This window comes from Oncorhynchus masou, chromosome 11 (genome assembly GCF_036934945.1).
Source record: "Oncorhynchus masou masou isolate Uvic2021 chromosome 11, UVic_Omas_1.1, whole genome shotgun sequence".
NCBI lineage: Eukaryota > Metazoa > Chordata > Actinopteri > Salmoniformes > Salmonidae > Oncorhynchus > Oncorhynchus masou.
In genome coordinates this window covers 22,509,524-22,537,391 of record NC_088222.1, presented here as the reverse complement: position 1 = coordinate 22,537,391, position 27,868 = coordinate 22,509,524, and the positions used below count along the sequence as shown (strand labels likewise).

Below are 27,868 nucleotides of genomic sequence, written 5' to 3'. Positions count from 1 at the left end.
ATGCCAGTGCGAATGCCAGTGCGAACCACCAGGTTGATGTACAGGGGAATTTGCACTATTCCAGATATCCTGTCATACCGGACCCCCATTAACCTGCCTGAGGATGAGGTGGAAGGTGAGTCATGATTGTTATATCTACAGATGTAGGATCTTAATTTGATCACGCTTTTGTTGTTGACAATTTTCCTGCACCGCAGGAAATACAAACCTATAGTGTATTTGAGGCTTAAAAATGCTTATGAAGTTTGTAATTTCCACTTTGAAATTTCAGACTTGACTTGCACTTATAAAAAAATGATCAACCCCTACAAAAATGTCCATTATTGTATCAACAAAAAATGTATCAACCCCTAAAAACATGTCCATTAACTATAATAATTTGTATTGCTGTTGCTGCTGTAGAAAACTGTCTCAAATTAAAATCTTACATTGTATTGTTTCATGTCTTGCCTAAATCCATTCTGAATGTGGCGGATCGATCCAGCCAGGGTAAGAGAATGACCTTAGACTTGACCATAAAATGAGTCACATAAAATGAGTCAGCAAGTTGGAGAGCCCCTCACAGGGGCTAAATGTTTGACATCAGAAAGGTCTCAAGCAAGAGCAGCAATTACAACGTAAATGTACTCACATTTTTGGGCCTGCCATAATATTCTCTATTTTTGTGATAAAGCCAGAGAAGCCGGTGTTTGAAGGATATATTGGCACGGGTGTTGTTAGGTCCGAGATGAATTTGAACGCCGGCAAACCGTGCCAATATATCCTCCAAACACAGGCTTCAAGGGAATTATACCTTTCATACAATGGGTTACCAACATATTGAAATAATGATTGACATATTTTCATTAAAAGCTTAATTTTGATGAATGTATTCATACAATTTTATCTTTCCACAAGATATAGTCCCGACACAAATCTAGAGTTGCTAGAGACACGACACAGTCATTCAGTCTATTTGTTCAGTATCTATGGATGTGACCCAGTCGTTAGTTCTAAATGTTCCATTGCTATATTGGCTGGCAACGTTCTTATCCCTTGCTTGCTAGCTAGCCAACTATAATAACAACAAACTAGCCGCATTTGCTTTTGTTTAAGCTGTATTCTAGTGACATTTTTTTGGATACATCCATAACAATGAGCTAATTTCAAGGCCTACCTTCAAATTCAGTGCCTCTGCTTGACATCATGGGAAAATCAAAAAATAAATCAGCCAAGACCTCGGAAGAAAATGTAGACCTCCACAGGTCTGGTTCATCATTGGGAACAATTTCCAAACGCCTGAAGGTATCACGTTCATCTGTACAAACAATAATACGCAAGTATAAACACCATGGGACCACACAGCGTCATACCGCTCAGGAAGAAGAAGCCACTGCCCCAAAACTGTCATAAAAAATCCAGACTACGGTTTGCAACTGCACATTTTTTTTCACCTTTATTTAACCAGGTAGGCAAGTTGAGAACAAGTCCTCATTTACAATTGTGACCTGGCCAAGATAAAGCAAAGCAGTTCAACACATACAACACAGAGTTACACATTGAGTAAAACAAACATACAGTCAATAATACAGTGGAAAAACAAGTATATATACAATGTGAGCAAATGAGGTGAGATAAGGGAGGTAAAGGCAAAGAAGGCCATGGTGGCTAAGTAAATACAATATAGCAAGTGAAACACTGGAATGGTAGATTTCCAGTGGAAGAATGTGCAAAGTAGAGATATAAATAATGGGGTGCAAAGGAGCAAAATAAATAAATACAGTAGGGGAGGAGGTAGTTGTTTGGGCTAAATTATAGATGGGCTATGTACAGGTGCAGTAATCTGTGAGATGCTCTGACAGCTGGTGCTTAAAGCGAGTGAGGGAGATACGTTTTTCCAGTTTCAGAGATTTTTTGCAGTTTGTTCTAGTCATTGGCAGCAGAGACCTGGAAGGAGAGGCGGCTAAAGGAAGAATTGGTTTTGGGGGTGACTAGAGAGATATACTGTACCTGCTGGAGCACGTGCTACAGGTGGGTGCTGCTATGGTGACCAGCGAGCTGAGATAAGGGTGGACTTTACCTAGCAGGGTCTTGTAGATGACCTGGAGCCAGTGGGTTTGGCGACGAGTATGAAGCGAGGGCCAGCCAACGATAGCGTACAGGTCGCAGTGATGGCTAGTATATGGGGCTTTGGTGACAAAACGGATGGCACTGTGATAGACTGCATCCAATTTATTGAGTAGAGTATTGGAGGCTATTTTGTAAATGACATCGCCGAAGTCGAGGATCGGTAGGATGGTCCGTTTTGTCCCAGTTTTACGAGGGTATGTTTGGCAGCATGAGTGAATGAGTGGCGGGGTAGCCTAGTGGTCAGAGTGGTGGACTTGTAACTGTAAAGGTTGCAAGTTCAAATCCCCAAGCTGACAAGTTACAAATCTGTCGGTCTGCCCCTGAACAGGCAGTTAACCCACTGTTCCTTGGCCGTCATTGAAAATAAGAATTTGTTCTTAACTGACTTTCCTAGTTAAATAAAGGTAAAAAAAAATGAATATTTGTTTGCGAAATAGGAAGCCAATTCTAGATTTAACTTTGGATTGGAGATGTTTGATGTGAGTCTGGAAGGAGAGTTTACAGTCTAACCAGACACCTAGGTATTTGTAGTTGTGTACATATTCTAAGTCAGAACCGTTCAGAGTAGTGATGCTGGACGGGCGGGCAGGTGCAGGCAGCGATTGGTTGAAGAGCATGCATTTAGTTTTACTTGTATTTAAGAGCAGTTGGAGGCCACAGAAGGAGAGATCGTACATTTTGGAGAAATGTCCTCTGGTCTGATGAAACAAAATAGAACTGTTTGGCCATAGAGAACATCATTATGTTTGGAGGAAAAGGGGGGAGGCTTGCAAGCTGAAGAACACCATCCCAACCGTGAAGCACGGGGGTGGCAGCATCATGTTGTGGGTGTGCTTTGCTGCAGGAGGGATTGGAGCACTTCACAAAATAGATCATCACGAGGAAGAACAATGAAGTGGATATATTGAAGCAACATCTCAAGACATCAGTCAGGAAGTTAAAAATTGGTCACAAATGGGTCTTCCAAATGGACAATGACCCCAAGCATACTTCCAAAGTTGTGGCAAAATGGCTTATGGACAACAAAGTCAGGGTATTGGAGTGGCCATCACAAAGACCTGACCTCAATCCTATAGAAATTCTGTGGGCAGAACTGAAAAAGCATGTGCGAGCAAGTAGGCCTACAAACCTGACTCAGTTACACCAGCTCTGTCAGGAGGAATGGGCCAAAATTCACCCAGTTTATTGTGGGAAGCTTGTGGAAGGCTACCGAAACATTTTACCCAAGTTAAACAATTTAAAGGCAATGCTACCAAATACTAACTGAGTGTATGTAAACGTCTGACCCACTGAGAATGTGATGAAAGAAATAAAAGCTGAAATAAATAATTCTCTCTACTATTATTTTGACATTTCACATTCTTAAAATAAATTAGTGATTCTAACTGACCTAAAACATGGAATTGTTACTAGGATTAAATGTCAGGGATTGTTAAAAATGGAGTTTAAATGTATTTGGCTAAGGTGTATGTAAACTTCCGACTTCAACTCTATATCAGTAGAAATGATGCAAGTTGATTCATGATTTCGACTGGCTGAGAAATGCTGCCTGCCTGTCTGTCTTGTCCCGACTCCCGACACATTCATTATTATGGGACAGCAGGAGATCAAATTTGAATATTGAATCAATGTTGCCAAAGTCTGAGAGACAGACAACAAGGTTTTTTGCAAATCTCTGCTGTTGAAAACAAAATGTTAGTCTAAAAGAAATGTGAGATAATGTCTAGATGCTTTTATAGTGGAGCTCAAGTATATAAATTGCCTGGCTGGGCTGATGAGACAGTGTATTGCGTTGAGTGGATTGCACAGAGTAAATAGGCATTTTAACATCATAGATTAAGCCACTGGCAACTTGTGGAAACGACACCAGCTGGAATGCGGTTTTAATAACCAATCAGTATTCAAGATTAGACCCAACCGTTGTCTAACATATGTTCTTGACCCATTAATTTGTACATAAAACAACTTACATGTGCACAACTGTTAAAATTGGGGGATCAAAGTAGTGTAACGTTTCACCACATTGGGTTGCGAGACATCAGTGGGCATCAAAGTGTTGTTATTGTTGTTAATAATGATTCTGTTTTGATGGTAGTTCCACCATTAGCAAAATAACTGAAATCCTGATCATTTAAATCCTTCATTCTGCAGCATGTGACAGACAAAGAGAATGGGTGCTAGTTTGCATGCACATCTGAATGTGTGCTATGAATATGATTATTCTAAGGCTTGCAGGCCTGGAAAAGCATGCTGAATATAGCTAGACAATATTTGTTTGAATGTTGCTATAATGTTGCTAGACAATATTTGTTTGAATATTGCTTGAATGTTGCTAGACAATATTCAGGTCTTTGTACTTCCATTTTTTGTTGTATTCTTTGTCTGATACTTTATTCCTGTATTTAATTATACTTAAATTGACTTCATGCAATCCTGTTTCACAGAAGCCTTGTTGGACCTACATGTCCCAAATCTTAGTTGTGTCAAGCAGTTAATGATCTCTCTCTCTCTCTCTCGCACTCTCAATATTCCTTCTTTATTAATCTATCTTGCCAAACATGGGCGATTCAGACTGCCTGTGAGTAAAGATGTGTATACAGATATATCTCTCACAGCAATCACTCAATTCACTCCATTATTCTGATTCATATGTATTGAAGCCCCTGCATATTGCTTACTGCAAGCTATTTCCTACACAGCATTCACAGACTTTATCTATCTGTTTACTCTAATAACTTTTCTGATTTAATTCAGTAAAGTTATGACTTATCATCAACAGAGTAGCTGCGGATCTTACTATTCGGGACCCTTCTTCCTGACAGCTAAAGTTCCCGAAGCTTCTGCACATGTTTGGGATTCTATTTACGCACAGTCTCTGCTCTATTCGCAGAGAACAAGTGACTCTGGCGAATGGTGCTCATTTAATAAAGTTATATCAAAGCTGAATCAATTTCTGCAAGATCACATAATGATAGTATTTTACATAAAATAACATAATATAATAGCATAGTCTAACATCACTGTAAAACAATAAAACACCACCTAATTTCTTATGAGATTACAGCATGATGGTCAAAGTTTTCTCTCATGTAGCCGAAACTCAACAGCCATGCCACTAGGCAAAATATGTGCTTTGAAACAAAACACAGGTAGGCTATGCTACAGTTTATTAACACCATCTGCCCTAAAATTCAGTCACTTTACACAATTCAAAACAACCAAGTAGCCTGCTTCGAAACAACACTATATAACGCAACAAGATCTAAATCCATATCCCCATGAAACTGATTGAGATAAAATGGTTGGTATGCAGATGCTGCATGGACGTCTCACCGGTTAAATCTGAAGAATTGTCATTCAGGATTGACAGTGAGAAATGTGAAGGGAGGGTGACCACAAAAATGTGTGCGCAAAACGTGATTCGGATCTTCAGCTCCGGAACGGGATACAGGGGAGTGGGACAGAGCGGTTACCTATGGATCGCAAACCACTGCCTATCATTAATGCGTTGGTGCTGCAGGGGGGCATATAGAATCAGGAGAAAGAGGATATCACCAAGTGTAACTGTGTAGCAGGATAAATCCCAAAATGTCACCAGAATTTCCTAGGAAATGCAATCAGATTTTCCTGAGAGCATGTACTGTAGCTAAAACAAGCCGACGTGTTCAAAACGTACCCCTACCTAAACGTACAAATGACCGTGACTAACCTGTACCCCCGCGTATTGACTCGGTACCGGTACTCCCTGTATACAGCCTCTTTATTGTTATTTATTGTGTTACTTTTGATAGTTTTTTACTTTAGTTTATTTGGTAAATGTTTTCTTAACTCTTTCTTGAACTGCATTGTTGATTAAGGGCTTGAAAGTAAGCATTTCACTGTTGTATTGGGGCATGTGACAAATAAAGTTGGATTTGATTTGAATATAATCTGTGTATGTCTGTTTTTTCCAATTTTAAAACGCAGAAAACCAAGTACTTAGAATCCAAATAGAAGAAAACTATTTTTGCCAATTATTTACTTCTTCACACTTCCAGAAAACAACATTACATGTCATTATAATACAATGCATTTCCATTCTGACGTTAGAGGGAGGGTCCTCTAACCCTGAAGTAAAGGAAATGGTGCATTTCGGTCCATTGGTGTGCACTGTGTACATGGTATGGCATTGGAACTCAACAAAATAAGAAAAACCTTAGAGAAGAGTTAAGGATTGATCGGCATTGACACATCACTGTTCTAGTTGACCTTCGTTTGGCTATAGATGTTGCAAATCATAGAGAACCTATGGGTTTGGGTAATATAGAACCTAGTCTTGCACAGGATATTTGGTCCTGAGTGATGAGATTATAGAACCCAAATATAAATATAGAACCAAATATAAACTTGAGACAATGCTTTGTCTACTACTCCAGGAAGAATGGACTGTGGAGTTGAGTTCATAAGGGATGTTTTCATTTTGAAAAGCCAAATTCTAAAGTTCACATAGGTGCATCCCAGCAGACGGATCATTAAAGAGATCTGGCAATGGGTAAAAAAACTAAACCCTGCCAGAATATTGCAGCCTTCCTCCTGTCTGAAAGGGCAATTTGGTGGTTCCTGCAATGACAAGATACACATTAATTAGAATAAATGTGTTTTCATAAATTTCCTGGAAGTTAACAATGGAGATTTTGTTGTAACAAAAAAGAGATGAAAATCAGATCAGTCTTTTATGCTGATAATTAAATCCCTATTTTCTGTTTCTGCTCTTGGTTAGATATCCTGGCCCCAGATCTGGCCAAACTGTCTCGCTCTAAAATTCCATCATCGCTTTGAGCAATTAATTTGCTGTCAAACAGCTGTACATTTTTTGGTCCTGAATATGAAACTGGTATACTTTTTTATTTATCACAATTTTCTTTCCCAATTTTGGTCTAAATGTTACTTCAGACAAGTTCCCTACTTTCTCCCCCTTCTACTGGCTTCTTCCATTTTTGCGGTAATGCTGCAATTAGTTGGTTGTAATTTTGAGTAGAGCAGATATTTCCATATATTTTTGTTAGCTGCATTTGTGACATAATTCCACAGTCCTATTTATCAAATCAAATATTATTTCTCACATGCACCGAATACTTTACCTTGAAATGCCTACTTACAAGACCTTAACCAACAATGCAGTTTTAAGAAAATAGAGTTAAGAAAATATTTACTAAATAAACTAAAGTACAAAATAAAATAAATAACACAATAAAATAACAATAATGCGGCTATATACAGGGGGTACCGGTACCGAGTCAATGAGCGGGGGTACAGGTTAGTCGGGGTCATTTGTACATCTAGGTAGGGGTAAAATGACTGTGCATAGATAATAAACAGCAAGTAGCAGCAGTGTAAAAACAAAGCGAGTGGGGGTGTCAATACAAATAGTCTGGGTGGCCATTTGATTAATTGTTCAGCAGTTTTATGGCTTGGGGGTAGAAGCTGTTAAGGAGCCTTTTGGACCTAGACTTGGCGCTCCGGTACCGCTTGCCGTGCGGTAGCAGAAAGAACAGTCTATGACTGTTTCTTCCTCTCACACCACTCGACAGTTTAATACTTTCTGTGAAGTACCCATTATTTACTATTTTTACATCTACGGCTGCTATACTTGAACCCATTGTATAAGAGATTCACCAAAATGTAAATATTCCAGGCATTTATATATAAATCTCAATCGTACTTTATCAAAAGTATTTTCAAAGTCCGCTATGAATACCAGGCCTGGTTTTTCATAGAATTCTATTGTTTCCTTCCAGTACTTGTCTTATATTATATCCAATGTACTGTATTGTCCACGTAAAAAACCTATCTGATTTGGATGAATAATATCCGACAATACTTTTTTAATTCTATGCGCTATGCACTTTTCTATAATGTTTTGCATCACAACACTGAAGTGTAAGGGGACTCTGATTTTTTTTAAATGGTTTGGATTTTTATATTTATCACTTGGGTCCTTGTTGCAGTAATAATGAAATCAGACCTTCTTGTTGAGTATCTGATAATCTACCATTTTGTTAGGAGTAGTTAAAAACATGCTAATAACAGTCTTCTGAGTACATGAAAAAGGTTTGGTATACCTCAAATGGTATACCATCCAGCCCTGGAGTTTCCCCAGACTATAATATATTACACTTGATCTTTCTTGAATAAGTTCATCCATTTCTTTTTGTTTTTCCTCTAACGTATTCTGTGCCTCTATGGTACTGTTTTGGTTAGTATCTATCTGTACTGTTAGTCCCTCTATTTCCTTTCTTAATATGAATTATTTTGACTTAAATTGCTTTTGTTTTAAAAAATGAGTACTGAATTGCATGGCCTCTAAAGGCACATTTAAAAGTGTCCCATACAGTAAGGGGATCTGCTGTATCTACAATATATTATGTCAGAAAAAGTCAGTTATAAATTCTTCTGTCCTGGTTAAAAACAGGCTGTCATCCAATAGGCCTTGATAAAGTGTCCAATACGTATATGCCAAATATTTGATGGTCCGACTGCATTCTGTCTCCTGTCAACACATTTTCTTTAAACTTTTGGTGCCAACGAAAATGACATAAGTATTCAATACTACTAACTTGATTGAGCCTCCACCATTTATATCTCACTAGTTCAGGATATTTAACCCTCCATATATCCACTAGTTCCATTATATCAATGATATTCATGATTTATGTAAGTGCAGAAGGGTGATAGTTTGTAGTGTGATGAGGTTAAAAACCTCTTAAGGATCTCTACAGATCGGTGTCCCGCCCTCTGGACGGTTGAGCTAATGTGTGCTAATGTGATTAGCATGACGTTGTAAGTAACAAGAACATTTCCCAGAACATAGACATATCTTATATGGGCAGAAAGTTTTAATTCTTGTTAATCTAACTGCACTGTCAAATTTACAGTAGCTATTACAACGAAAGAATACCAGGCTATTGTTTGAGGAGAGTGCACAGTTATGAACTTGAAACATTATTAAATAACCAATTAGGCACATTTGGGCAGTATTGATACAGAATTTTGAACAGAAATACAATGGTTCATTGGATCAGTCTAAAACTTTTCACATACACTGCTGCCATCTACTGGTCAAAATCTAAATTGCGCCTGGGCTGGAATAATACATTCTGGCTATAATTGACAGCATGGCCAAATGTTGATTGTTTATCATTTTAAACTTGGAAAAAAGTCCCTTAATCGCAGATTTGGGACCACACAGCCATTGTCACTGATTCCTTCCAAACCACTCGTTGAATTTGGGATTTCCAACTTGTTGTGTCATATTTATGTCCAATGGCCGATGAGCACCGATACGTTTTATCTATAATTTTCTTCCTTATAACTCTTCATATGACAAGGATGTAAAAGGATTTGCAAGTAGATTGTCAACTTGATTCATGATGATGACTGCTAGCTAAGATTGTGAAAGTATGATGTTGACATGATCGGTTCAATCAAAGTGATTTGACATCCTTTTATCTGTGGCCAATGACCTTGAGCCTTCTTGGATGGGCACTTCATTGGCAGCAGCTGATGGGATAGAATTTTCAATGTCTCCTCTTACACTTGGCAGTGAGGTAAAGTCCCCATGAGTGACAGAACACTGAGCCAATCACGGCGCAACACTCCGTATTTTCTGCTGGCTTTCCCCACCACCACAGAAAGACCTAGGCTGAAAGAAATGCATTTTGGAGCTGCCTTTCTCAACAAAAAAAAGACCATGCTTGTATGTGGGTTTATTAACTCAATGATACTGTATATATTATTTTACATTGTTTGCAAACTGATTTGTGACACTTATTAATGCCACAATAACATGCAAAACAGGCCAGACCCCCCAAAAAAACTAAACAAAAAAGTATTTTATTTATTTATTATTTGCTAAAAACCTGCCCTGAGAGACGGGTCGCCACTGCTTGTAGGCCTGATAAATTATTATATATACAGGGAAAAGTATACAGGAAAGTATTCAGACCCCTTGACTTTTTCCACATTTTGTTATGTTACAGACTTATTCTAAAATGTATTAAATAAAGAAAAAATCCTCAGCAATCTCCACACAATACCCCATAATGACAAAGCGAAAACATGTTTTTAGAAGTGTTTGCAATTGTATTAAACATAAAAAACATAAATAACATTCACATAAGTATTCAGACCCTTTGCTATGACACGAAATTGACGTCAGGTGCATCCTGTTTCCATTGATCATCCTTGAGATATTTCTACAACTCACCCGAGTGTCGCAGCGGTCTAAGGCACTCCGGCACAGCTCTAGAGGCGTCACTAGAGACCCGGGTTCGATTCCGTCTATATCACAACCAGCAGGTTCAGGAATCCCATAGGGCGGTGCAAAATTGGCCCATAGTTTGGTGGGGAGGCTTTACTTGGCTCATCGCGTTTTAGCGACTCCTTGTGGCGGGCCGGGCGCCTGATCTTGGTCGTCAGTTGAACGGTGTTTCCTCCGACACATTGGTGCGGCTGGCTTCCGCGTTATGAAGCACGGTTTAGCGGGTCTTGTTTCGGAGGACGCTTAACTCAACCTTCGCCTCCCGAGCCTGAAAAAGGGGTAAAATACAAAAATATATATAAAGAAAATCCATCTACCTTGAGGATCTGTTTGAACAATTTGCACATTGGGATCAAATTGATTGTAAATTCATATCTTCACCCCTTTTGCCCATGGAAGAGGTATATTTCATCCCACCAGTCCATTCTACACACAACTTATTCTAAAATAGTTGAATGAGTTTCCTGTAAACAATAGATATTATATTCCTTCTCTTTTAGCCATGTAAATACTGATAGTCTTTTCTTATTATCTGCAAAGATATTATAATTATAACTGGCTATACTTATTTCACCCTAATGAGATACAAGTTGAAATTCTATTTATCATAATATATGTTTGTAAACTTACCATTAAAAAGTAACATAAAGATTGGTTGCCCATATAGCAATACCATTGTATTTGCACTGCTGAAACCTCCTGCCATCCCAAGTTGGATTGTCGTCCCACTGGGAGACCAACCCTGTCAACTTGTATCCTAGGGCCTTTGAGAGATTGGGACCCATCCTTTAAAAAGAGCACATAGCGCCACCCACAGAATAGAAGCAGATTAACTGCCAAAAACCTTTCCAACGCCCTCACCTCGATTGTAATGTATACCGTTATTTTAAAAAGTATTTATATAGAATTTTTTTTTGCAAATCTAAATTCATTTCCAAAATTGGCGAATAATATGGGTAATAATGTTGGCAATTCATACGAAGGATTGTTACCTATAACCAGGATTGTTACCTATAACCAGGATTGGCATTAAAATAATTGCATTTTTGGCAAGCAATTATTGTTTTGGCCATGTACTGTCATAATCTCCACCCGGCACAACCAGAAGCCACCGCTCAGAGCCTGGTTCCACATTAGGTTTTTTCCTAGGTTCCTGCCTTTCTAACACACACACACACACACACACACACACACACACACACACACACACACACACACACACACACACACACACACACACACACACACACACACACACACACACACACACACACACACACACTTCCCCTTCAAACAACCACAAGCTCAGATGTGAGCCCAACTCAAGAGAAGACTTAATGTGCGAATGCATATACAGTTGTAGCTGTTTGAGAAGGCATGCAAAATTGAGCAAGAATGGGGAGATATGATTCACCAATGTCAAGCCTTAGCTGATGGTGCTCAGATACACCCCCCTACCCAGAAATACACTACCCTGAAACACACACACACTGGTCCCCCGTTGTGACCATTTTACCAAGCATCTCTGTGCAGTCAGACCTTTTGATTATTTTGTCACATCAGGGCCACAATAATTCGCCCCCTCTCTGATTGTGACCCCCTCCCCATGGATTATTGCAGCTAGTGTAGCCAGTACCGCTACTACCTGTGTGGGGGCATCCCACCGGAATCCCCACCAGCTAGGTACAAGGTCATCAAGGTTCTCATTAGCAGCTTTGAAAAATTCCTTGTATATTATGCTCACATATCCGGGGGCTTTGGCTCTATTGGAGTCCCAAGCTGCCAGGCAGACTACTTTAGTGGGTCTCTGACCGCGTTTATCTTTCTGTCTTGGCTGCATATAGGCTACTTGCAGTAGGCCTATAAAACAGATAAGGATTTCTCCTTAGTGTGTGGGTCACTCAGGTGGGTGTCTAGGGTACAGGGTCGGGGACTGCTCCGTCATGATAAGAAAATAAATAAATAAACTATATTTATAATCTATTTTAAAATGTATATCCCATATCTGCACAAAATTGAAAGCTCTCTCTGTCACTACTCCTGCTCGCAGACACACATGGGCTCTGGCATTTTCAACCATTTTCCTTTTTCACTCACTTAACTCCAGACTTTTCCAAAAACATATACCGCATAAACATATACCGTATAAACATATACCGCATAAACATATACTCCATCTTCCATCACAATACACCCGCACATACCCACATACTGTGCCTTCTATGTCCTCTGTTAGCTGTGTTTTTGTTATCTCTACCATGTTGATTCCTACCTAATTTTGGTCTTTTAAATACTTTTGTGTTCCAGTTCATTATATTTGAAATATGTATTATTTCAATAATGATCCTTTCTTCTAATGCTGTTTTTAACATCTTTTTATAAATAATATGAATAGAAAGTCGAATACAAATTATTTTACAACATGCTATCTTGAATGATATAGTGTATTTGTAGTTTATTTCTTTATCAATTGTTGTATTTTCTTGTTTTCCGTTTTTTCCTTGATTACAATCCCTACCATGGATAGTAAGGGACGTTATTCAACTCCTCTTTTCGAACTTTGTATTATTTTGAATAGCCATGGAGTAGTCTTGGTGTCTCAGAACAATTGGTTATCAATGTACAGTTTATCGACTACGAGTGCTACACATTTCCCTATACGTCTATTCACCTTGAATACTGTCTATTCACCTTGAATACTGTCTATTCAAATTGAATACTGTCTATTCACCTTGAATACTGTCTATTCACCTTGAATACTGTCAATTCACCTTGAATACTGTCTATTCACCTTGAATACTGTCTATTCACCTTGAATACTGTCTATTCACCTTGAATACTGTCTATTCACCTTGAATACTGGGTACAGAACTTTGCGCCGTTCTGCAATTTCCTTCAGGAACTGATCATTCATTCCTATTTTCGTGTCAGTGAGTTTTTTGCCCAGGCTTTTAACCATTATTTTATATTTAAGAATGCAAATTTGGCAATGATTGGGCACTCATATTGTTGTCCTCTCTATCCGAAACGGTGTACGCGTTCAAAAAAAGTTTGCAGTCAGAGTGCGGTATAACTGCAGTACACTGCAATATAAATGCAGTTAGAGTGCAGTCTAACTTCAGTGTGCTGCAAATATTTTATCCAAATAACAAAGTTTTCTTTACTGCAGTAATTTTGCAGTATAACTGCAGTTCGAGTGCAGTAGAACTGTGCAGTTATTCAGTGCAGTTATTCTGCAATTACTGCGTCCAAAACACTACAGTCGACTGCAGTTACTGCAATTTTACTGCAGTTTTAAAACTGTAATCTTTTTTTGTAAGGCTTGATTTTGTCACCAGTATCTCATTGGATCTGTAGCGCTTCAAGGAGGAATTCTTTCCCCATACTTTCAGGATCTTTCACCCTCACTTTCTTTAAGCACCAGATTTTCTCGCATGGATCGAGTCTGTATTTCATGTAAGGCTTCTCTTAGAAACATGTTCTCCTTTTTAAATTCATTAACATCAGATTCAATAGTATTGACTGTACCTTTTAGCTTGTTTGTTTCTTTCTCCATTGTCGCAGCTTTTTCGTCACTCGTTCTCCTTTGTTTTTACTGACAAGTTCAAATTCTCCCAATTCATAATTTCTTGATATTAGCAGGTTGGTTTCCACTCTTGCCGTACCAGGTGGTGAAAAGCAGGTGGTGTCTGTCGAGGAATCGCTTTGTTTTCTCTTGGAGTTTGGTTCTTAATTTTTTTCATTGGTTCCTCTTTGACATGTTTTGACCTCGACTGCATGTAACAAATATGCTGGGAGTCCAAAAGCAGGTGTAGAAGGTGAGTTTAATACAGAACTGATACAAAAGAACAAACATGGGAAGCATACTGAATGTGAGAGACAACCAATAACACTTAAGGACTGATGGTTAGTGGTTAGTAAACCGGCGACATCGAGCACCGGAGTGGTGGAGCGGGAGTAGATGTGACAGTAACCCCACCCCCTGACCCGCAGCTCCAGCCGCAGGACAATGCTAGTCTGGGGGACGGCCCAGAGGTCGAGGGGTGGGCCGATCTGGATGGCAAGGGTGGAAATCTCAAATTATGTTGGGATCGAGAATGTCATCCACTGGAACCCAACACCGCTCTTCTGGACCGTACCACTCCCAGTCCACCAGGTACTTTAGTCGGCCCCCACAATGTCGGGAGTCGAGGAGGGATCTGACGGCATAGGCAGGGCTTCCCTCAATGTCCAGTGGTGGTGAAGGGATATCGTGGGGGATGGCATCAGCCAGGGGACCAAGAACCACCGGCCATAGGAGGGACACATGGAAAGAGGGTGAGATCCGGTAGTCAGTGGGGAGCTGCAAACAGTATGTTACCTCTTTGACCCTCCGGAGCACTTTGAACGAACCCACAAACCGGGGGCTCAGCTTCCGGCAAGGCAGGCAGAGTGGGAGGTTCCTGGTGGAGAGCCAGACACGATCACCAGTACGGAACACAGGAGCCTCACTGTGGTGGCGGTCTGCCTCCTCCTTCTGTCGGCAGACTGCGCGTTGGAGCCTCACGTGTGCAGCGGTCCAAACCTCCTCTGCATGCGAACCACTCGTCTGCTGCTTCGGTCGGGCTCTGAATCCACGGGGCCAGGGCCAGGCTGGTACCCCAAGACGCACTGGAAGGGAGACAGCCCAGTGGAGCAGTGACGAAGTGAGTTCTGGACGTACTGCGCCCAGGGAAGGAACTGGACCCAGTCCCCCTGCTGGTCATGACAGTGACTCCTAAGGAATCTTCCCAGCTCCTGGTTGGTCCTCACCACCTGGCCGTTGGACTGAGGCCGGTACCCGGATGTGAGGCTGACTGTGACCCCCAGCTTCTCCATGAAGGCGCTCCATACCCGTGAATTGGGGGCCACGGTCGGAGATGATGTCCTCCAGAAGGCCATAGTGCCAGAAAACCTGTTGGAACAACGCCTCAGCAACCTGGAAAGCGGTAGGAAGACCACAGAGAGGGATAAAATGGCAGGATTTGGAGAATCTGTCCACAACAACCATAAGAGTGGTGAAACCATCAGACGGGGGAAGATCAGCAACAAAATCTATGGACAGATGTGACCAAGGCTGCTGTGGCACGGGAAGGGGAGGTAGTTTCCCTGCTGGAGATTTGGATTGGGTACATAGGGAGCATGAGTTGACATAGTGGGCGACGTCCTGCGCCAAGGTGGGTCACCAGTACTTCTCAGAGAGGGATTGGATGGTGTGGGTGATATCTGGGTGTCCGGCGGCGAGGGATGTATGTGGCCAGGTCAACAGCCGATTCCTCACCCCCTGTGGGGACATAGATGTGTTCTGGAGGGCAGGTAGCAGAAGCATTTTCCCTTTCCAGAACCTGATGAGGGCCACATCTACATCCCAAAACATGGGAAGATATAAAACATCAAACATGGGAAGCGTACTGAACATGAGAGACAACTAATAACACCTAAAGACTGATGACAAATGAGGGCTAAATAAAGGGGGAGTAATCAGGGTATTGATAAAGTCCAGTTGTGCCTCATGATGGGGCGCTGGTGTGCGTAATGAGAGTTGCCAGGTGTGTGTAATGATGGGTTGCTAGGACCGGTGGTTAGTAAACCGGCGACGTTGAGCGCCTAAGCGTTGGAGCGGGAGTAGACGTGACAATGCATTCGTAATATTTATCATTTAATTTCTCTGTCCTTTTAAGTTTTTTAGGGTTATTATCCAGTTTGAATGTTATTGCCCACGAGCAAATTGATCAGTTTTAAATATGTGGTCAGGTGTAGTGCTACTATTTGGTCTGTTTTAGAGATAATGAATATTGCAATTTCTCATGAGGCATTCTGCACCTCCATCTTCAGTCCGCCATCTGCTAAATAGTTAACCAAATAGATAGCCAGACAATCTCAAATGTCTTTTATTGTCTGCCTTATAAAGTAATTGTCTTTTGGCTGGGTGACTGGTTTCTGGGACTGATTACACTGTAATACAGCACTGTCCAAGTTTCAATATTAAAAACCTTTGTGCTCTGTGATGATACTGCAAAGTGCTATAAAAATAACTGTATCATGTACCATTTTCTCACCAAAATTGTTACAGTTGCTATATGACAGAAAAAGTATTACCAAAATAATGCATAAAAAAATATATTGAAAATATTTTTTTAAATATTTGGTCAGGAGGTGTAACTATATTCATCATCAGGAAACTAAAGGGGATTATAGCGAATGGCACTTTTTGTTATTCTTCCCAATCAATATTCCCTACGAACAAGAGTCAACACCTCAAAATAATCAGACTGAAACGGTTCATTCAAGTGCACCTCGACAGCTATGGCATAGTCAGGAAAGCCTTTTAGGACTGCCAGTTCTCGCCCTTGAACAAGTCTGCCGAGCAAGATAAGACCGCAGAGCACTGATTTCCTTAGAGTGAGATCCCATGTCTCAGTCTCCACCTCTCTTCCTGTTTCTCAACTCACAACTGACGGAGCTCACAAACGTTCTTTATAGATCACAGAATGTCAGAGAATCCCCCAGACACAAGACATTGTTGTATGACTCAGATCACTTTCCACTTTGTATGCAAAGCTGTCATGGTTACAAATGGGAAGATAAGCACCTCATATAGAGATGAGGTCTCTATATAAGCGTTGCTATAAACAAAGTGGCATGGCATTGTTTGAAGATTGTTTGAACAAATTAGAACACAGTAGTATACAGTGCTGTTCTCATCAAATACTGTTACCCTACTGTATGTAGGTGGGTCAATTCCTAGAATGGGGAATCCAATGCCAAATGTGGATATATGGTAAGCAGTGGTGTCCTCGTGGACTCACCAGCTGTTTAAATTAGTACCAGGAAGGCTTTTCCCACAGTGTTGAATCTGCAGGGTCCCAGAATAGTGTGAACTATAAGAGGGTTTCCATCACCTTACCTCTTACTATGTAGAGTCCACCTCTGGTATATAGCGATATAGAATCTTAATTTGATCACTCTTTTGTTGCTGAGAATTTTCCTGCACTGCAGGAAATGCAGATGGGCTTTGTGATTTACATAGATTCACTGAAAACCCACTCTTAAGCACGATTATATTAACAGTATTACACTTTTCATTTAGCCTACGTTTGACCTGCTGATAGCCTAACCACCGTTCAAGCAACATTATGGATCAAATCCTGTTGCTGCAGGATTATTTTGCTGTAACAATATAGGTCAAATTAAGTTCCTAAATCTGTAGCAGACAGCTTGTACCGCAATTGCCTTGGCATATCAGAAGAATCAGAATGTCCTGTTGAGTCTGTAAAGCTGAATAGATAACCCGGGATGAGTTATTTGTTCAAGCTGAATTATTGAAAATGTCATAACAAAGATCAAGTCATGACTGGAGATTGTGATAATTTCTTGGAGAGCTCCAGGCTCACAGTAAGCTATCTGAAGACGAGGGATCTCTGGAAACCCTCTCTCTCTCTCTCTCTCTCTCTCTCTCTCTCTCTCTCTCTCTCAGCCACAGTCTCACTGAATGCAGAACCAATGTCACAGTGCCAATTCAGCTATATTATGATAAAAAGACAAGCCTTTTGAAAGAGAGAGAATTCTCATGAAATGGATGAGCATGTCGCTTAAAATTGAATATCTGACACCAGCTTCGGCAAATACATTTGTTAGTCAGTCGGAACCACACAGTCTTGTGATTTTTCATTTTTGTTTGATTGTTGTCAGTCATTTGTTGGGAAAACATTGGGACAATGCAGAATAGAGCTATATCACCCATACAATACCTACCTGCAGAGTGAGACAGACAAGCAGAAAAAACTGTCCTCCTCAGAGAGGGAAACTATGGTCCTGAGGCACTGGGGAGGAATAGGCCTCAGGCTCATAGGTGACCTTTTGTTCAGGGGGAACGGAGCAGACAGACCCCTGTAGAGGTCCCCTTTCAGGGCTGGGATCACTATACCAGAGATGGTTTCTTTCTGCTCTACAGAGCAGATTGACTGAGGAGATTTTAATACACCTCTAGATTGGAATCTTTTAAAGTGACTACCAGTTGGAAATGAAGGAATTGACTTATATCTTCAATAATGGAACGTTAATGGAACGTTGTTCGGTGTGTGTTCAGAGTCCTGCCACTGCTCAGGAATGTCAGCAATTCTACAGATCAGATGTGTATTGAGAGCATAAAATATGATAGTCGACGTGAGAATTCAACTCCAGTCAAATATCTGCAGTTGTGCAATTACTTTGAAGAAAATGGACATGCACACGCAGGCGACGAGCTAGGCTTTGTAGTATTCCATTCTCAAAGAAACAGATCATGAATTTAACTCATTTGTTAACTAACTGTGGATTTTTAAACTAACTGTGGGAAACTAAGGTTTTGACTGACTTTGAAGAAGTTCTGAACATGTAAAATAAATGATATGCCAGGGGAGCTAAGGTTTTAAAGTATAATTCTTCTTCGAATAGGAGCAATTTGGTGGCCATAACCTTGACATTAAATCAAGGACTAAGACTTAAAACTACGACCTTCAAGAATCTATGACCTTCAACCTCTCTCACTCATATTAAGGATATCTGTTAGAGAGCCAAGATATACTTGGAGCTGAATCGTAATATTTAGCATTGACAATTAACATATCATAACATCTATATAAAATATGGCTGTGTTGAAAGAGAAAACAAATAGGTGAAAAAGTGAATAATCGCTGCCCCAATAACGCTCAGTCACTGGTGGCTGTATCTACAGCCACAACACTCCAAGGGGCATTGCATTAATCAGCCTGATGTCGTCATACACTCAGTGGCCAGTTTATTAGGTACACCACCCCGTTCACGAAAATGGTTTGCTCCTACAGACAGTGAGTCACGTGGCCTTGGCTTGCTATATAAAGCAGGTAGACAGGCATGGAAGCATTCAGTTACTGTTCGATTGAACGTTAGAATGGGCAAAACAAGGGGCCTAAGTGACTGAGTGCGGTATGATCGTTGGTGCCAGGCGCGCTGGTTCCAGTATAACAGAAACAGTCGGCCTCTTGGGCTTTTCACGCATGTTAGTGTCTAGGGTTTACCGAGAATGGTGCGACAACCAAAAAACATCAAGTCAGCAGCAGTCCTGTGGGCAAAAACAGCTCATTGATGAGAGACTTCGATGGAGAATGGCAAGATTCGTGCAAGCTAACAGGTGTGCCACAAACAGGCAAGTAATGGGCGCAGTACAACAGTGGTGTACAGAACGGTTGTGCGTACAACTCGTTGGTCTTAGTCACGGATTGGCTATTACAGCAGAAGACCACACAGGGTTCCACTCTTATCAGCTAAAGACAAGAAGAAGTGGCACCAGTGGGCACGCGATCCCCAACACTGGACAACTGAGGAGTGGAAAACATTGCCTGGTCCAACGAATCTCAGTTCCTGTTGTGTCATGCTGATGGCAGAGTCAGGATTTGGCATAAGCAGCATGAGTCAATGGCCCCTTCCTGGCTGGTGTACAGGCTGATACCAACTGAGCAACGTTTGAACGCCACTGCATATACACTGTAGCTGTTCTGGAGGCAAAGAGTGGTCTGACCTTTATTTAACTAAGCAAATCGGTTAAGAACAAATTCTTATTTACAATTACAGCCTACCCTGGCCAAACCCTAACCCGGACAACACTGGGCCAATTGTACGCTGCCCTATGGGACTCCCAATCACATCCAGGTTGTGATACTGTCGGGAATTGAACCAAGGTCTGTAGTGACACCTCTAGCACTGAGATGCAGTGCATTAGACTGCTGTGCCACTCATGAGCCCCAAGTGGAGGGGTGTACTAGATGGGTGTACTAGATGTGTGTACATAATAAACTGGCCAATGAGTGTATTGCAACAGTAAAAGTTGGCAGTGCATGAGCTAAAAGACAATTGTTCAATCACACCCATTGATCAGGTGGAAATAAGACGTGTTATCTCTCATAATTATTAATTATGGATCCCCATTAATTCCTGCCAAAGCAGCAGCTACTCTTCCTGTGGTCCAGCAAAGTTAAGGCAGTAAATACATTTTTTTTCAATTACAATACATCCACAGATTTCACACTTTGTGCCCTCAGGCCCCTACGCCACCACTACCACATATCTACAGTACTAAATCCATGTGTATGTATAGTGCATATGTTATTGTGTGTGTGTGTGTGTGTGTGTGTGTGTGTGTGTGTGTGTGTGTGTGTGTGTGTGTGTGTGTGTGTGTGTGTGTGTGTGTGTGTGTGTGTGTGTGTGTGTGTGTGTGTGTGTGTGTGTGTGTGTGTGTGTGCGCGTGCGTGTGTGTGTATGCACGTGTCTGTGCCAATGTTGTGTTGCTTTAGTCTGACCATGGCCACAGATTAGACACAGGGTCACATCTATTTCAGCATTCAGTACACCAAAGAGGTTCCGATATGCCTTTTATCAATTGCATTTAACAGAAGGTTAACACATGCAAACAAGTGCTGAAATTATTCATCACATAAAAGTCATTTGAGTGTAGGCTAATTGGTTTGCATGCTATTTCGATTGCAATTCTCCTGTCAAAAAATGAAGTTTTTTTTACAGATAATTACTTCACTAGCATATTGTAATTCAGATCCCATACATATAACACTACAATATGTATTGGATACTTTGTATGTGATGTCAATACAAACAAGCCATAGTGAAATCTGCAAATCCTTTGGACTTTGCCTCAACTCACTAAATATAAATAGCCATTCAATTGTTATACTGTTTAAGTAACAGCCTCCTTGGATTATACATTCAGCAGGGGAATATAAAAAACAGTTCCTCGAAACACATTATCCACTTCATTTGTCATTTTCAAACCCCTTGAGTATTGTTACAATTGGGTAAGTGCAATATTTAAAGCCTCTTTGTCACTGGAAGGACTATTCACCACCAAATGTGGATTTAAAGTGGCATTTGAATGGATAATGCGCAGGTTGAGTTTAGCGTTTGAAATTAATTTAATGTGAAAGGAAAGCGGTATACCTCATCTGAGCACAGTATTGTTGAAGTTTGACGTGCTGGAATCTTATGGCTGTATGCACAATATGCTCAGTTTGTACTAGCTGATTCTGATCTGTTGTCTTTTACCCAGCCTGGAAAGATGGCTCAAACCCTCAGTGGTGATATACTGTATCTCAGTCAACTCCAGGTCAAGGATATTACAAGCCTTATCCAAACAAACATATAAAGCCCCTTACCATATTGATGAGCATTTTGTGTATTTGCAACCCTCCAGATCTGGTATGGAAACTATTCCTTAACCCCTAACTACTGCTATTAGGCTTGTAGCCTCTCCTCTTGTGCTACAGTATTCTGTTTGAAGTGAATAAGATACAGTTGGCATCACAGATGAAAAATGTCAGTCCCTCTGCTGTTTGATGCAAACAAACACTCAGCCAACTACCATGAGATATGAACATAATACCACATATTTCTAAGTCAGCATTATTTACGTGAACATAACGCCACATAACTCTGAGTCAGCATTATTATCACATCAAATCAAACTGTATTTGTCACATGCGCCGAATACAACAAGTGTAGACCCTGAAATGCTTACTTTCAAGCCCTTAACCAACAGTGCATTTCAAGAAGAGTTAAGTAAATATTTACCAAATAAACTAAAGTAAAAAATAACACAATATAATAACAATAACGAGGCTATGGGGGGTATAGGTAGAGGTAATTTGTACTTGTAGGTAGGGATGAAGTGACTATGCAGTTCTCTATGAGTGGTTTGAGAGGTCAGGACAGCTCTGTCGTGTGGCGGGGAAATGTGAACTACAAATGATCAGTGCATTAGAAATAGAATATCAGACTAGTCTCAACCCTTCTACCCTCCATTTCCCCACAGAGATCCGCGAGGCCTTCAAGGTGTTTGACAGAGATGGAAACGGCTACATCTCAAAGCAGGAGTTGGGGGTGGCCATGCGGTCGCTGGGATACATGCCTAATGAGGTGGAGCTGGAGATTATTATCCAAAGGCTGGACATTGATGGTGAGTTACAAACATATGCAATTTTAAATGAGGTTTACTGGGATAATTCAAGATAAACCATTGGCCCCATTACATGTGTAAAAGTGTCTGGCTGACGAAACTATTTACTAAATATCCCCTCTCCTGTCCCTGCAGGTGATGGCCAGGTTGACTTTGACGAATTTGTTGCCCTGCTTGGACCAAAACTTATTGCTGCTGGGATGCCTGATAAGTTCCATGGGGCAAACTTTGACTCTGTATTTTGGAAGGTAAAGTATCACTAGTATCACTATCAAAAGCCTCATCTGTGCAGTCTCATTCTCTTCTTTCTCTTTCAGAGTTAATTATGGCTTAATATTTCCTCATCAGAGTGAGATGATTTTCCTGAAGGCTTTTAAAGCTTTTGTGATTATAAACCACAGTCAGTCTAATTAGAATTACCATAAAAACATGATAGGAGCTAAATGAGTCATTAAAGAGAGGCCAATTCCACTGTGGTTATGAAATCACATATTTTCTTCCTAATTTCCATTGCAATCGTTCCCCTGAGATTCAAATTTCTATTCAATTTTTCCTTGAGAGAGTATTCCAGAGCAATGTTCAGACAATTAATACAAACACTTTCTTAGTTGCTTTATTGTTTAAATTCTTCATCACTCCTTGATGACTGGATCCTGACATTGGATGTCATAATAGTCAGGGGGCTGTTCATGATTTTAAACTTCATAACAGTAATTTCCATCAGAAGAGGCTGGTAGGATGAGCTATAGGACGATGGGCTCATTGTAACGGCTGGAATGGAATACATGGAACAGAATCAAATATGTGGTTTCCATGTGTTTGATGTATTTGATACAGATCCATCAATTCCATTCCAGACATTACAATGAGCCTGTCCTCCTATAGCTCATCCCACCAGCCTCCTCTGATTTACATCCATGTGTCTGTGTAGAGATAGAAACCCTTGCACCTCTTATAATTGTCTAACATAGAAATGCTCCCCTGTCTAACCTTGCTCAAACATTAATATGCAGACAGACACCTGTAGTTGTGGTCAGTCACCAAGTTTCCATCTAACCTTTTTATGCGAGTAAAGTACATGTCGGAAAAAATGTCACGACAGGCCTAATGGAAACAGAACATTTGTCAGGAAATGTCCAAATGTTGTCAAAAAAAATACAATAGACAATACAATTTATTTACAAATATTTACAAATACAATTTGTGTCTGTAAAGTTGATTATGCGAGAAATGTCGGTGGAAACGCTTATATGCACAAATATTGATACCATCATATGGAGGTCAATTTGGAGTCACATGATGAAATGTTGTGTGGTCCTCCCAGTACGACTCGTCGGGGAGCAGGCAGTTCATTAGGCTACAGATTAAGTTCACAGGGTGATGAAAGTGTAAGTGGATGAGCTTAATGCTCCTTTCCAATAAATATTGAGGGTCTTATTCTGGTGACATGATGATCGTTGCTTTACGGCTGTCTGACAAATAAAAAATATTGTCGCTCTTATCCATAATAATCTCATCATGTAGACTAGCCTACCCGCACTGTATCTGTTGATAGAGAGAGCACATGTACCAAGACCAGAGTAGGCATGTGCAATTTAACACAGCAGTTTTTGTGATAAAACTATTGGTGGTGTGGAAAAATGTTGACACGATATATCATCGTTTTTATTCGGTACATGAAAACGTGACTTTTTTGGTGTGTATTACCTCGTCACACACTGATTGTTATCTGCAACAAGCACCTTAGGTGGAAACACACCACTGGTGGGACATTTGCATATTTTTGATGTGTATTTTTGGATATTCGCATGAAAATCTGTCGCCTGTTGGATGGAAACCTAGCTAGTGTTTGTGTCTGGTACTATCCCCTAGTGTGACATGTCAAAGCTAACGGTAGATGAGCTGAAGAGGCTCCTGTATGACACGTTCTGTGACCATCTCACCATGAAAGACATCGAGAACATCATCATGACCGAGGAGAGCCACCTGGACAACCAAGTGTGCCAAGTGGACATTGACAGTAAGAGCTTCAGCCAGCACAATCATGTTTAACACATTGCTGATAAATACAGCTATGCAATATTTCTAATGAGCAAAATTCATGCTACCGTCTTAAGAAGGCTTGTAATGGATGAAGTACAATTTATTGTGTACTGTTTTCCTGATAGATTTCTCTCTCTGTCATTGTCTCTATTTTTCTCTCTCTCTTCACAGCGAGCCCGACACAACAGGTGAAGCACACTTGTGTGCGGAAGAGTCTGATTTGTGCTTTTGCCTTTGCATTTATCATCAGTGTAATGCTTATTGCAGCTAACCAGATGCTCCGTAGAGGTATGAAGTAGAAAGTCCTTCACTACCAGAGAGAAAATAGTTTTCTTCATTGTCCTTTCACACTCAATCCAGTGACTAAGCAGAGACAAATTAAACTGGAAAAAATAACCAAAATGACATGGATTTTCTTTGATTCAGAGACATACACTGAGTGCACAAAACATTAAGAACACCTTTGATATATTAAGTTGCACCCCCAGAACAGCCTCAATTCATTGGGGCATGGACTCTACAAGGTGTCAAAAGCGTTCCACAGGGATGCTGGCCTATGTTGACTCCAATGCTTCTCACAGTTGTGTCAAGTTGGGTGGATGTCCTTTGGGTGGTGGACCATTCTTGTTCCAAAGAAAACCAGTAGGGTTGCAGTTCTTGACACAAACCGGTGCACCTGACCCCAACTACCATACCCAGTTCAAAGGCACTTAAATATTTTGTCTTTCCCATTCACCCTCGGAATGGCACACACACAATCCATGTCTCAAGGCTAAAAGATCCTTCTTTAACCTATCTCCCCCACTTCACCTACACCAATTGAAGTGGATTTAACAAGTAACATCAATAAGGGATTATAGTTTTCACCTGGGATTCATCTGGTCAGCCAGTCATGGAAAGAGCAGGTGTTCTTAATGTTTTGTACATTTAATTAGCATTCTGTCCTGAGATCCATTTAGAGCCAGAGCATAGACCGAACCCCGTTACTAAAACCGTCAACTGGACGAATGGGCATTCAGTGATGTAAAATAACTAGTTTTAAGTTTCAAAATGCATTGGTCATATGTACAGGATACACATGGTATACACCATCCAACGAAATGCTAACTTGCAAGTTCCTTCTCGACAATACAACAATAGGAAATAATAAAAGATAAGAATACAGGCACCGTTTCAAGTAGATGTCCTAGATGGGTGGCAACACGGTCCCAGTGATGTACTGGGCCGTCATCACCACGGGACTTGCGGTCGTGGATGGAGCAATTCCCTTACCAGGCCGTGATGCAACCAGTCAGGGCACTCTCAATGGTGCAGCAGAAGTATCTGGAGAGGACCCGGGGTGGCATGCCAAATTTCTTCAGCCCCCTTAGGAAGTAGAGGCGATGTTGTGGTGGTGTAGCGGTCCATGTCAAGTCCTCGGTGATGTGGATGCCGAGGAACTTAAACTGCTGACTCTCTCTATTGCAGTCCCGCTGGATAATGTGGAACTATACTGAACAAAAATATAAAAGCAACATGCAACAATTTTAATGATTTTACCTTGTTACAGTTCATATGAAGAAATCAGTGAATTTAGATGAATTCATTAGGCCCTAATCTATGGATTTCACATGACTGGGCAAGGGGTGTAGCCATGGGTGGGCCTGGGAGGGCATAGGGAGCTCCCCACACACATCAGAATTTTCCTCACAAAAGGGCTTTATTACAGACAGAAATACTCCTCAGTTTCATCAGTTGTCCGGGCAGCTGGTCTCCGACGATCCCGCAGGTGAAGAAGCCGGATGTGGAGGTCCTAGGCTGACGTGGTTACACGTGGTCTGCGGTTGTGAGGTTGGTTGGACGTACTGCCATGCTCTCTAAAATGATGTTGGAGACAGCTTATGGTAAACATTCCTGCAGTCAACATGCCAATTGCAGGAAAACTGCACACTCTAAAACTGCACATTTTAGAGTGGCCTTGTATTGTCCCCAGCACAAGGTGCACCTGTGTAATGTTCATATTGTTTAATCAACTTCTTGATATGTCACACCTGTCAGGTGGATGGATTAACTTGGCAAATAAGAAATGCTCACTAACTGGGATATTAACAAATGTGTGCACAAAAGTTGATTGACCAACAATTTACATGTTGCGTTTACATTTTTGTTCAGTATAAGTACAAATAATTTGAAGTACTGCTTAAGTATTTTTGGGGTTGTATCTGTAGTTTACTTCACTATTTACATTTTTATATTCTGCCATTGCATAGCATGTAGCCAATGGCAGTCGCTAAATAAAATGTGATATGAAGCGAATGAGATTGGAAATGGGGAAATATGATTTTGGTGAACTTCTTAACCTTCTTAAACACATAAAATATAAATTATCATTATCAAACCTAAGATGGGATCTGCCAATCCGAAGCTATTGAACCACTGTTCCAACTGCTGGCTCACCCCAGTTCTCCTTCTAAACACACAGCACGTGTAAATTACATGTAAATAATACCAAGTAATACAATTTGTGTACTTCCTCTGTGGTGGTTGTACTTCAAAGTCAGATGTGTTTATTACAGTTATTATGCAAATTATAGTTCTTGCAAAAAGGTACATGACAGTTTTCTGTAAATATTTCTGTTCTGTGAGTAACAGGTTTAACGGTATGCTGTGAAGGAAATTGAAACATATCATGGATATCAATGTTGTTTTGTTTGGCAGTTGACATGGTCCACCAAAACAACATTCAGCTATTGTTTAGATTTTGACTTGGTTATATTTTCTTAATGGAAGAAGAGACACGATATATCAAAGATGATGATATCAAGAATGTAAACATACAATATTTTTTTAAACCAGGGTTCTAATGTATGATTTCCAGGTTTACTGAAACTGGAATACCATTCTACACTAACACAACTAATGTGTTAATGGCCATTTACTTAAATTTGACGTATTACTCTTTTGTCAAGTTTCATTTTAAGAATCAGTGTTTATCATACAGTACCAGTCAAAAGTTTGGACACACCTACTCATTCAATGGTTTTTCTTTATTTTTACTATTTTCTACATTGTAGAATAATAGTGTAGACATCAAAACAATGAAACAACACAAATGGATTATGTAGTAACCCAAAAAAGTGTTAAACAAATCAAAATGTATTTTATATTTGAGATTCTGCAAAACAAAGTAGCCACCCTTTGCCTTGATGACAGCATTGCACACTCTTGGCATTCTCTCAACCAGCTTGATGAGGTAGTCACCTGGAATGCATTTCAATTAGCAGGTGTGCCTTGGTAAAAGTTCATTTGTAAAATGTCTTTCCTTCTTAATGTGTTTGAGCCAATCAGCTGTGTTGTCACAAGGTAGGGGTGGTATACAGAAGATAGCCCTATTTGGTAAAAGACCAAGTCCATATTATGGCAAGAACAGCTCAAAT

The 27,868-nt window shown here is 40.5% G+C and overlaps 1 protein-coding gene across 1 annotated transcript; it reads left to right on the top strand.

The window, feature by feature from the left end:
- Positions 1-24,751, top strand: LOC135547929 (calcium-binding protein 7-like). Its single transcript, XM_064977138.1, has 5 exons — positions 1-115; positions 22,266-22,409; positions 22,545-22,657; positions 24,282-24,429; positions 24,624-24,751. Exons 1-5 carry the CDS (start codon positions 1-3, stop codon positions 24,749-24,751), a joined length of 648 nt encoding a protein of 215 aa, XP_064833210.1.
- Positions 24,752-27,868: the final 3,117 nt, after the last annotated feature.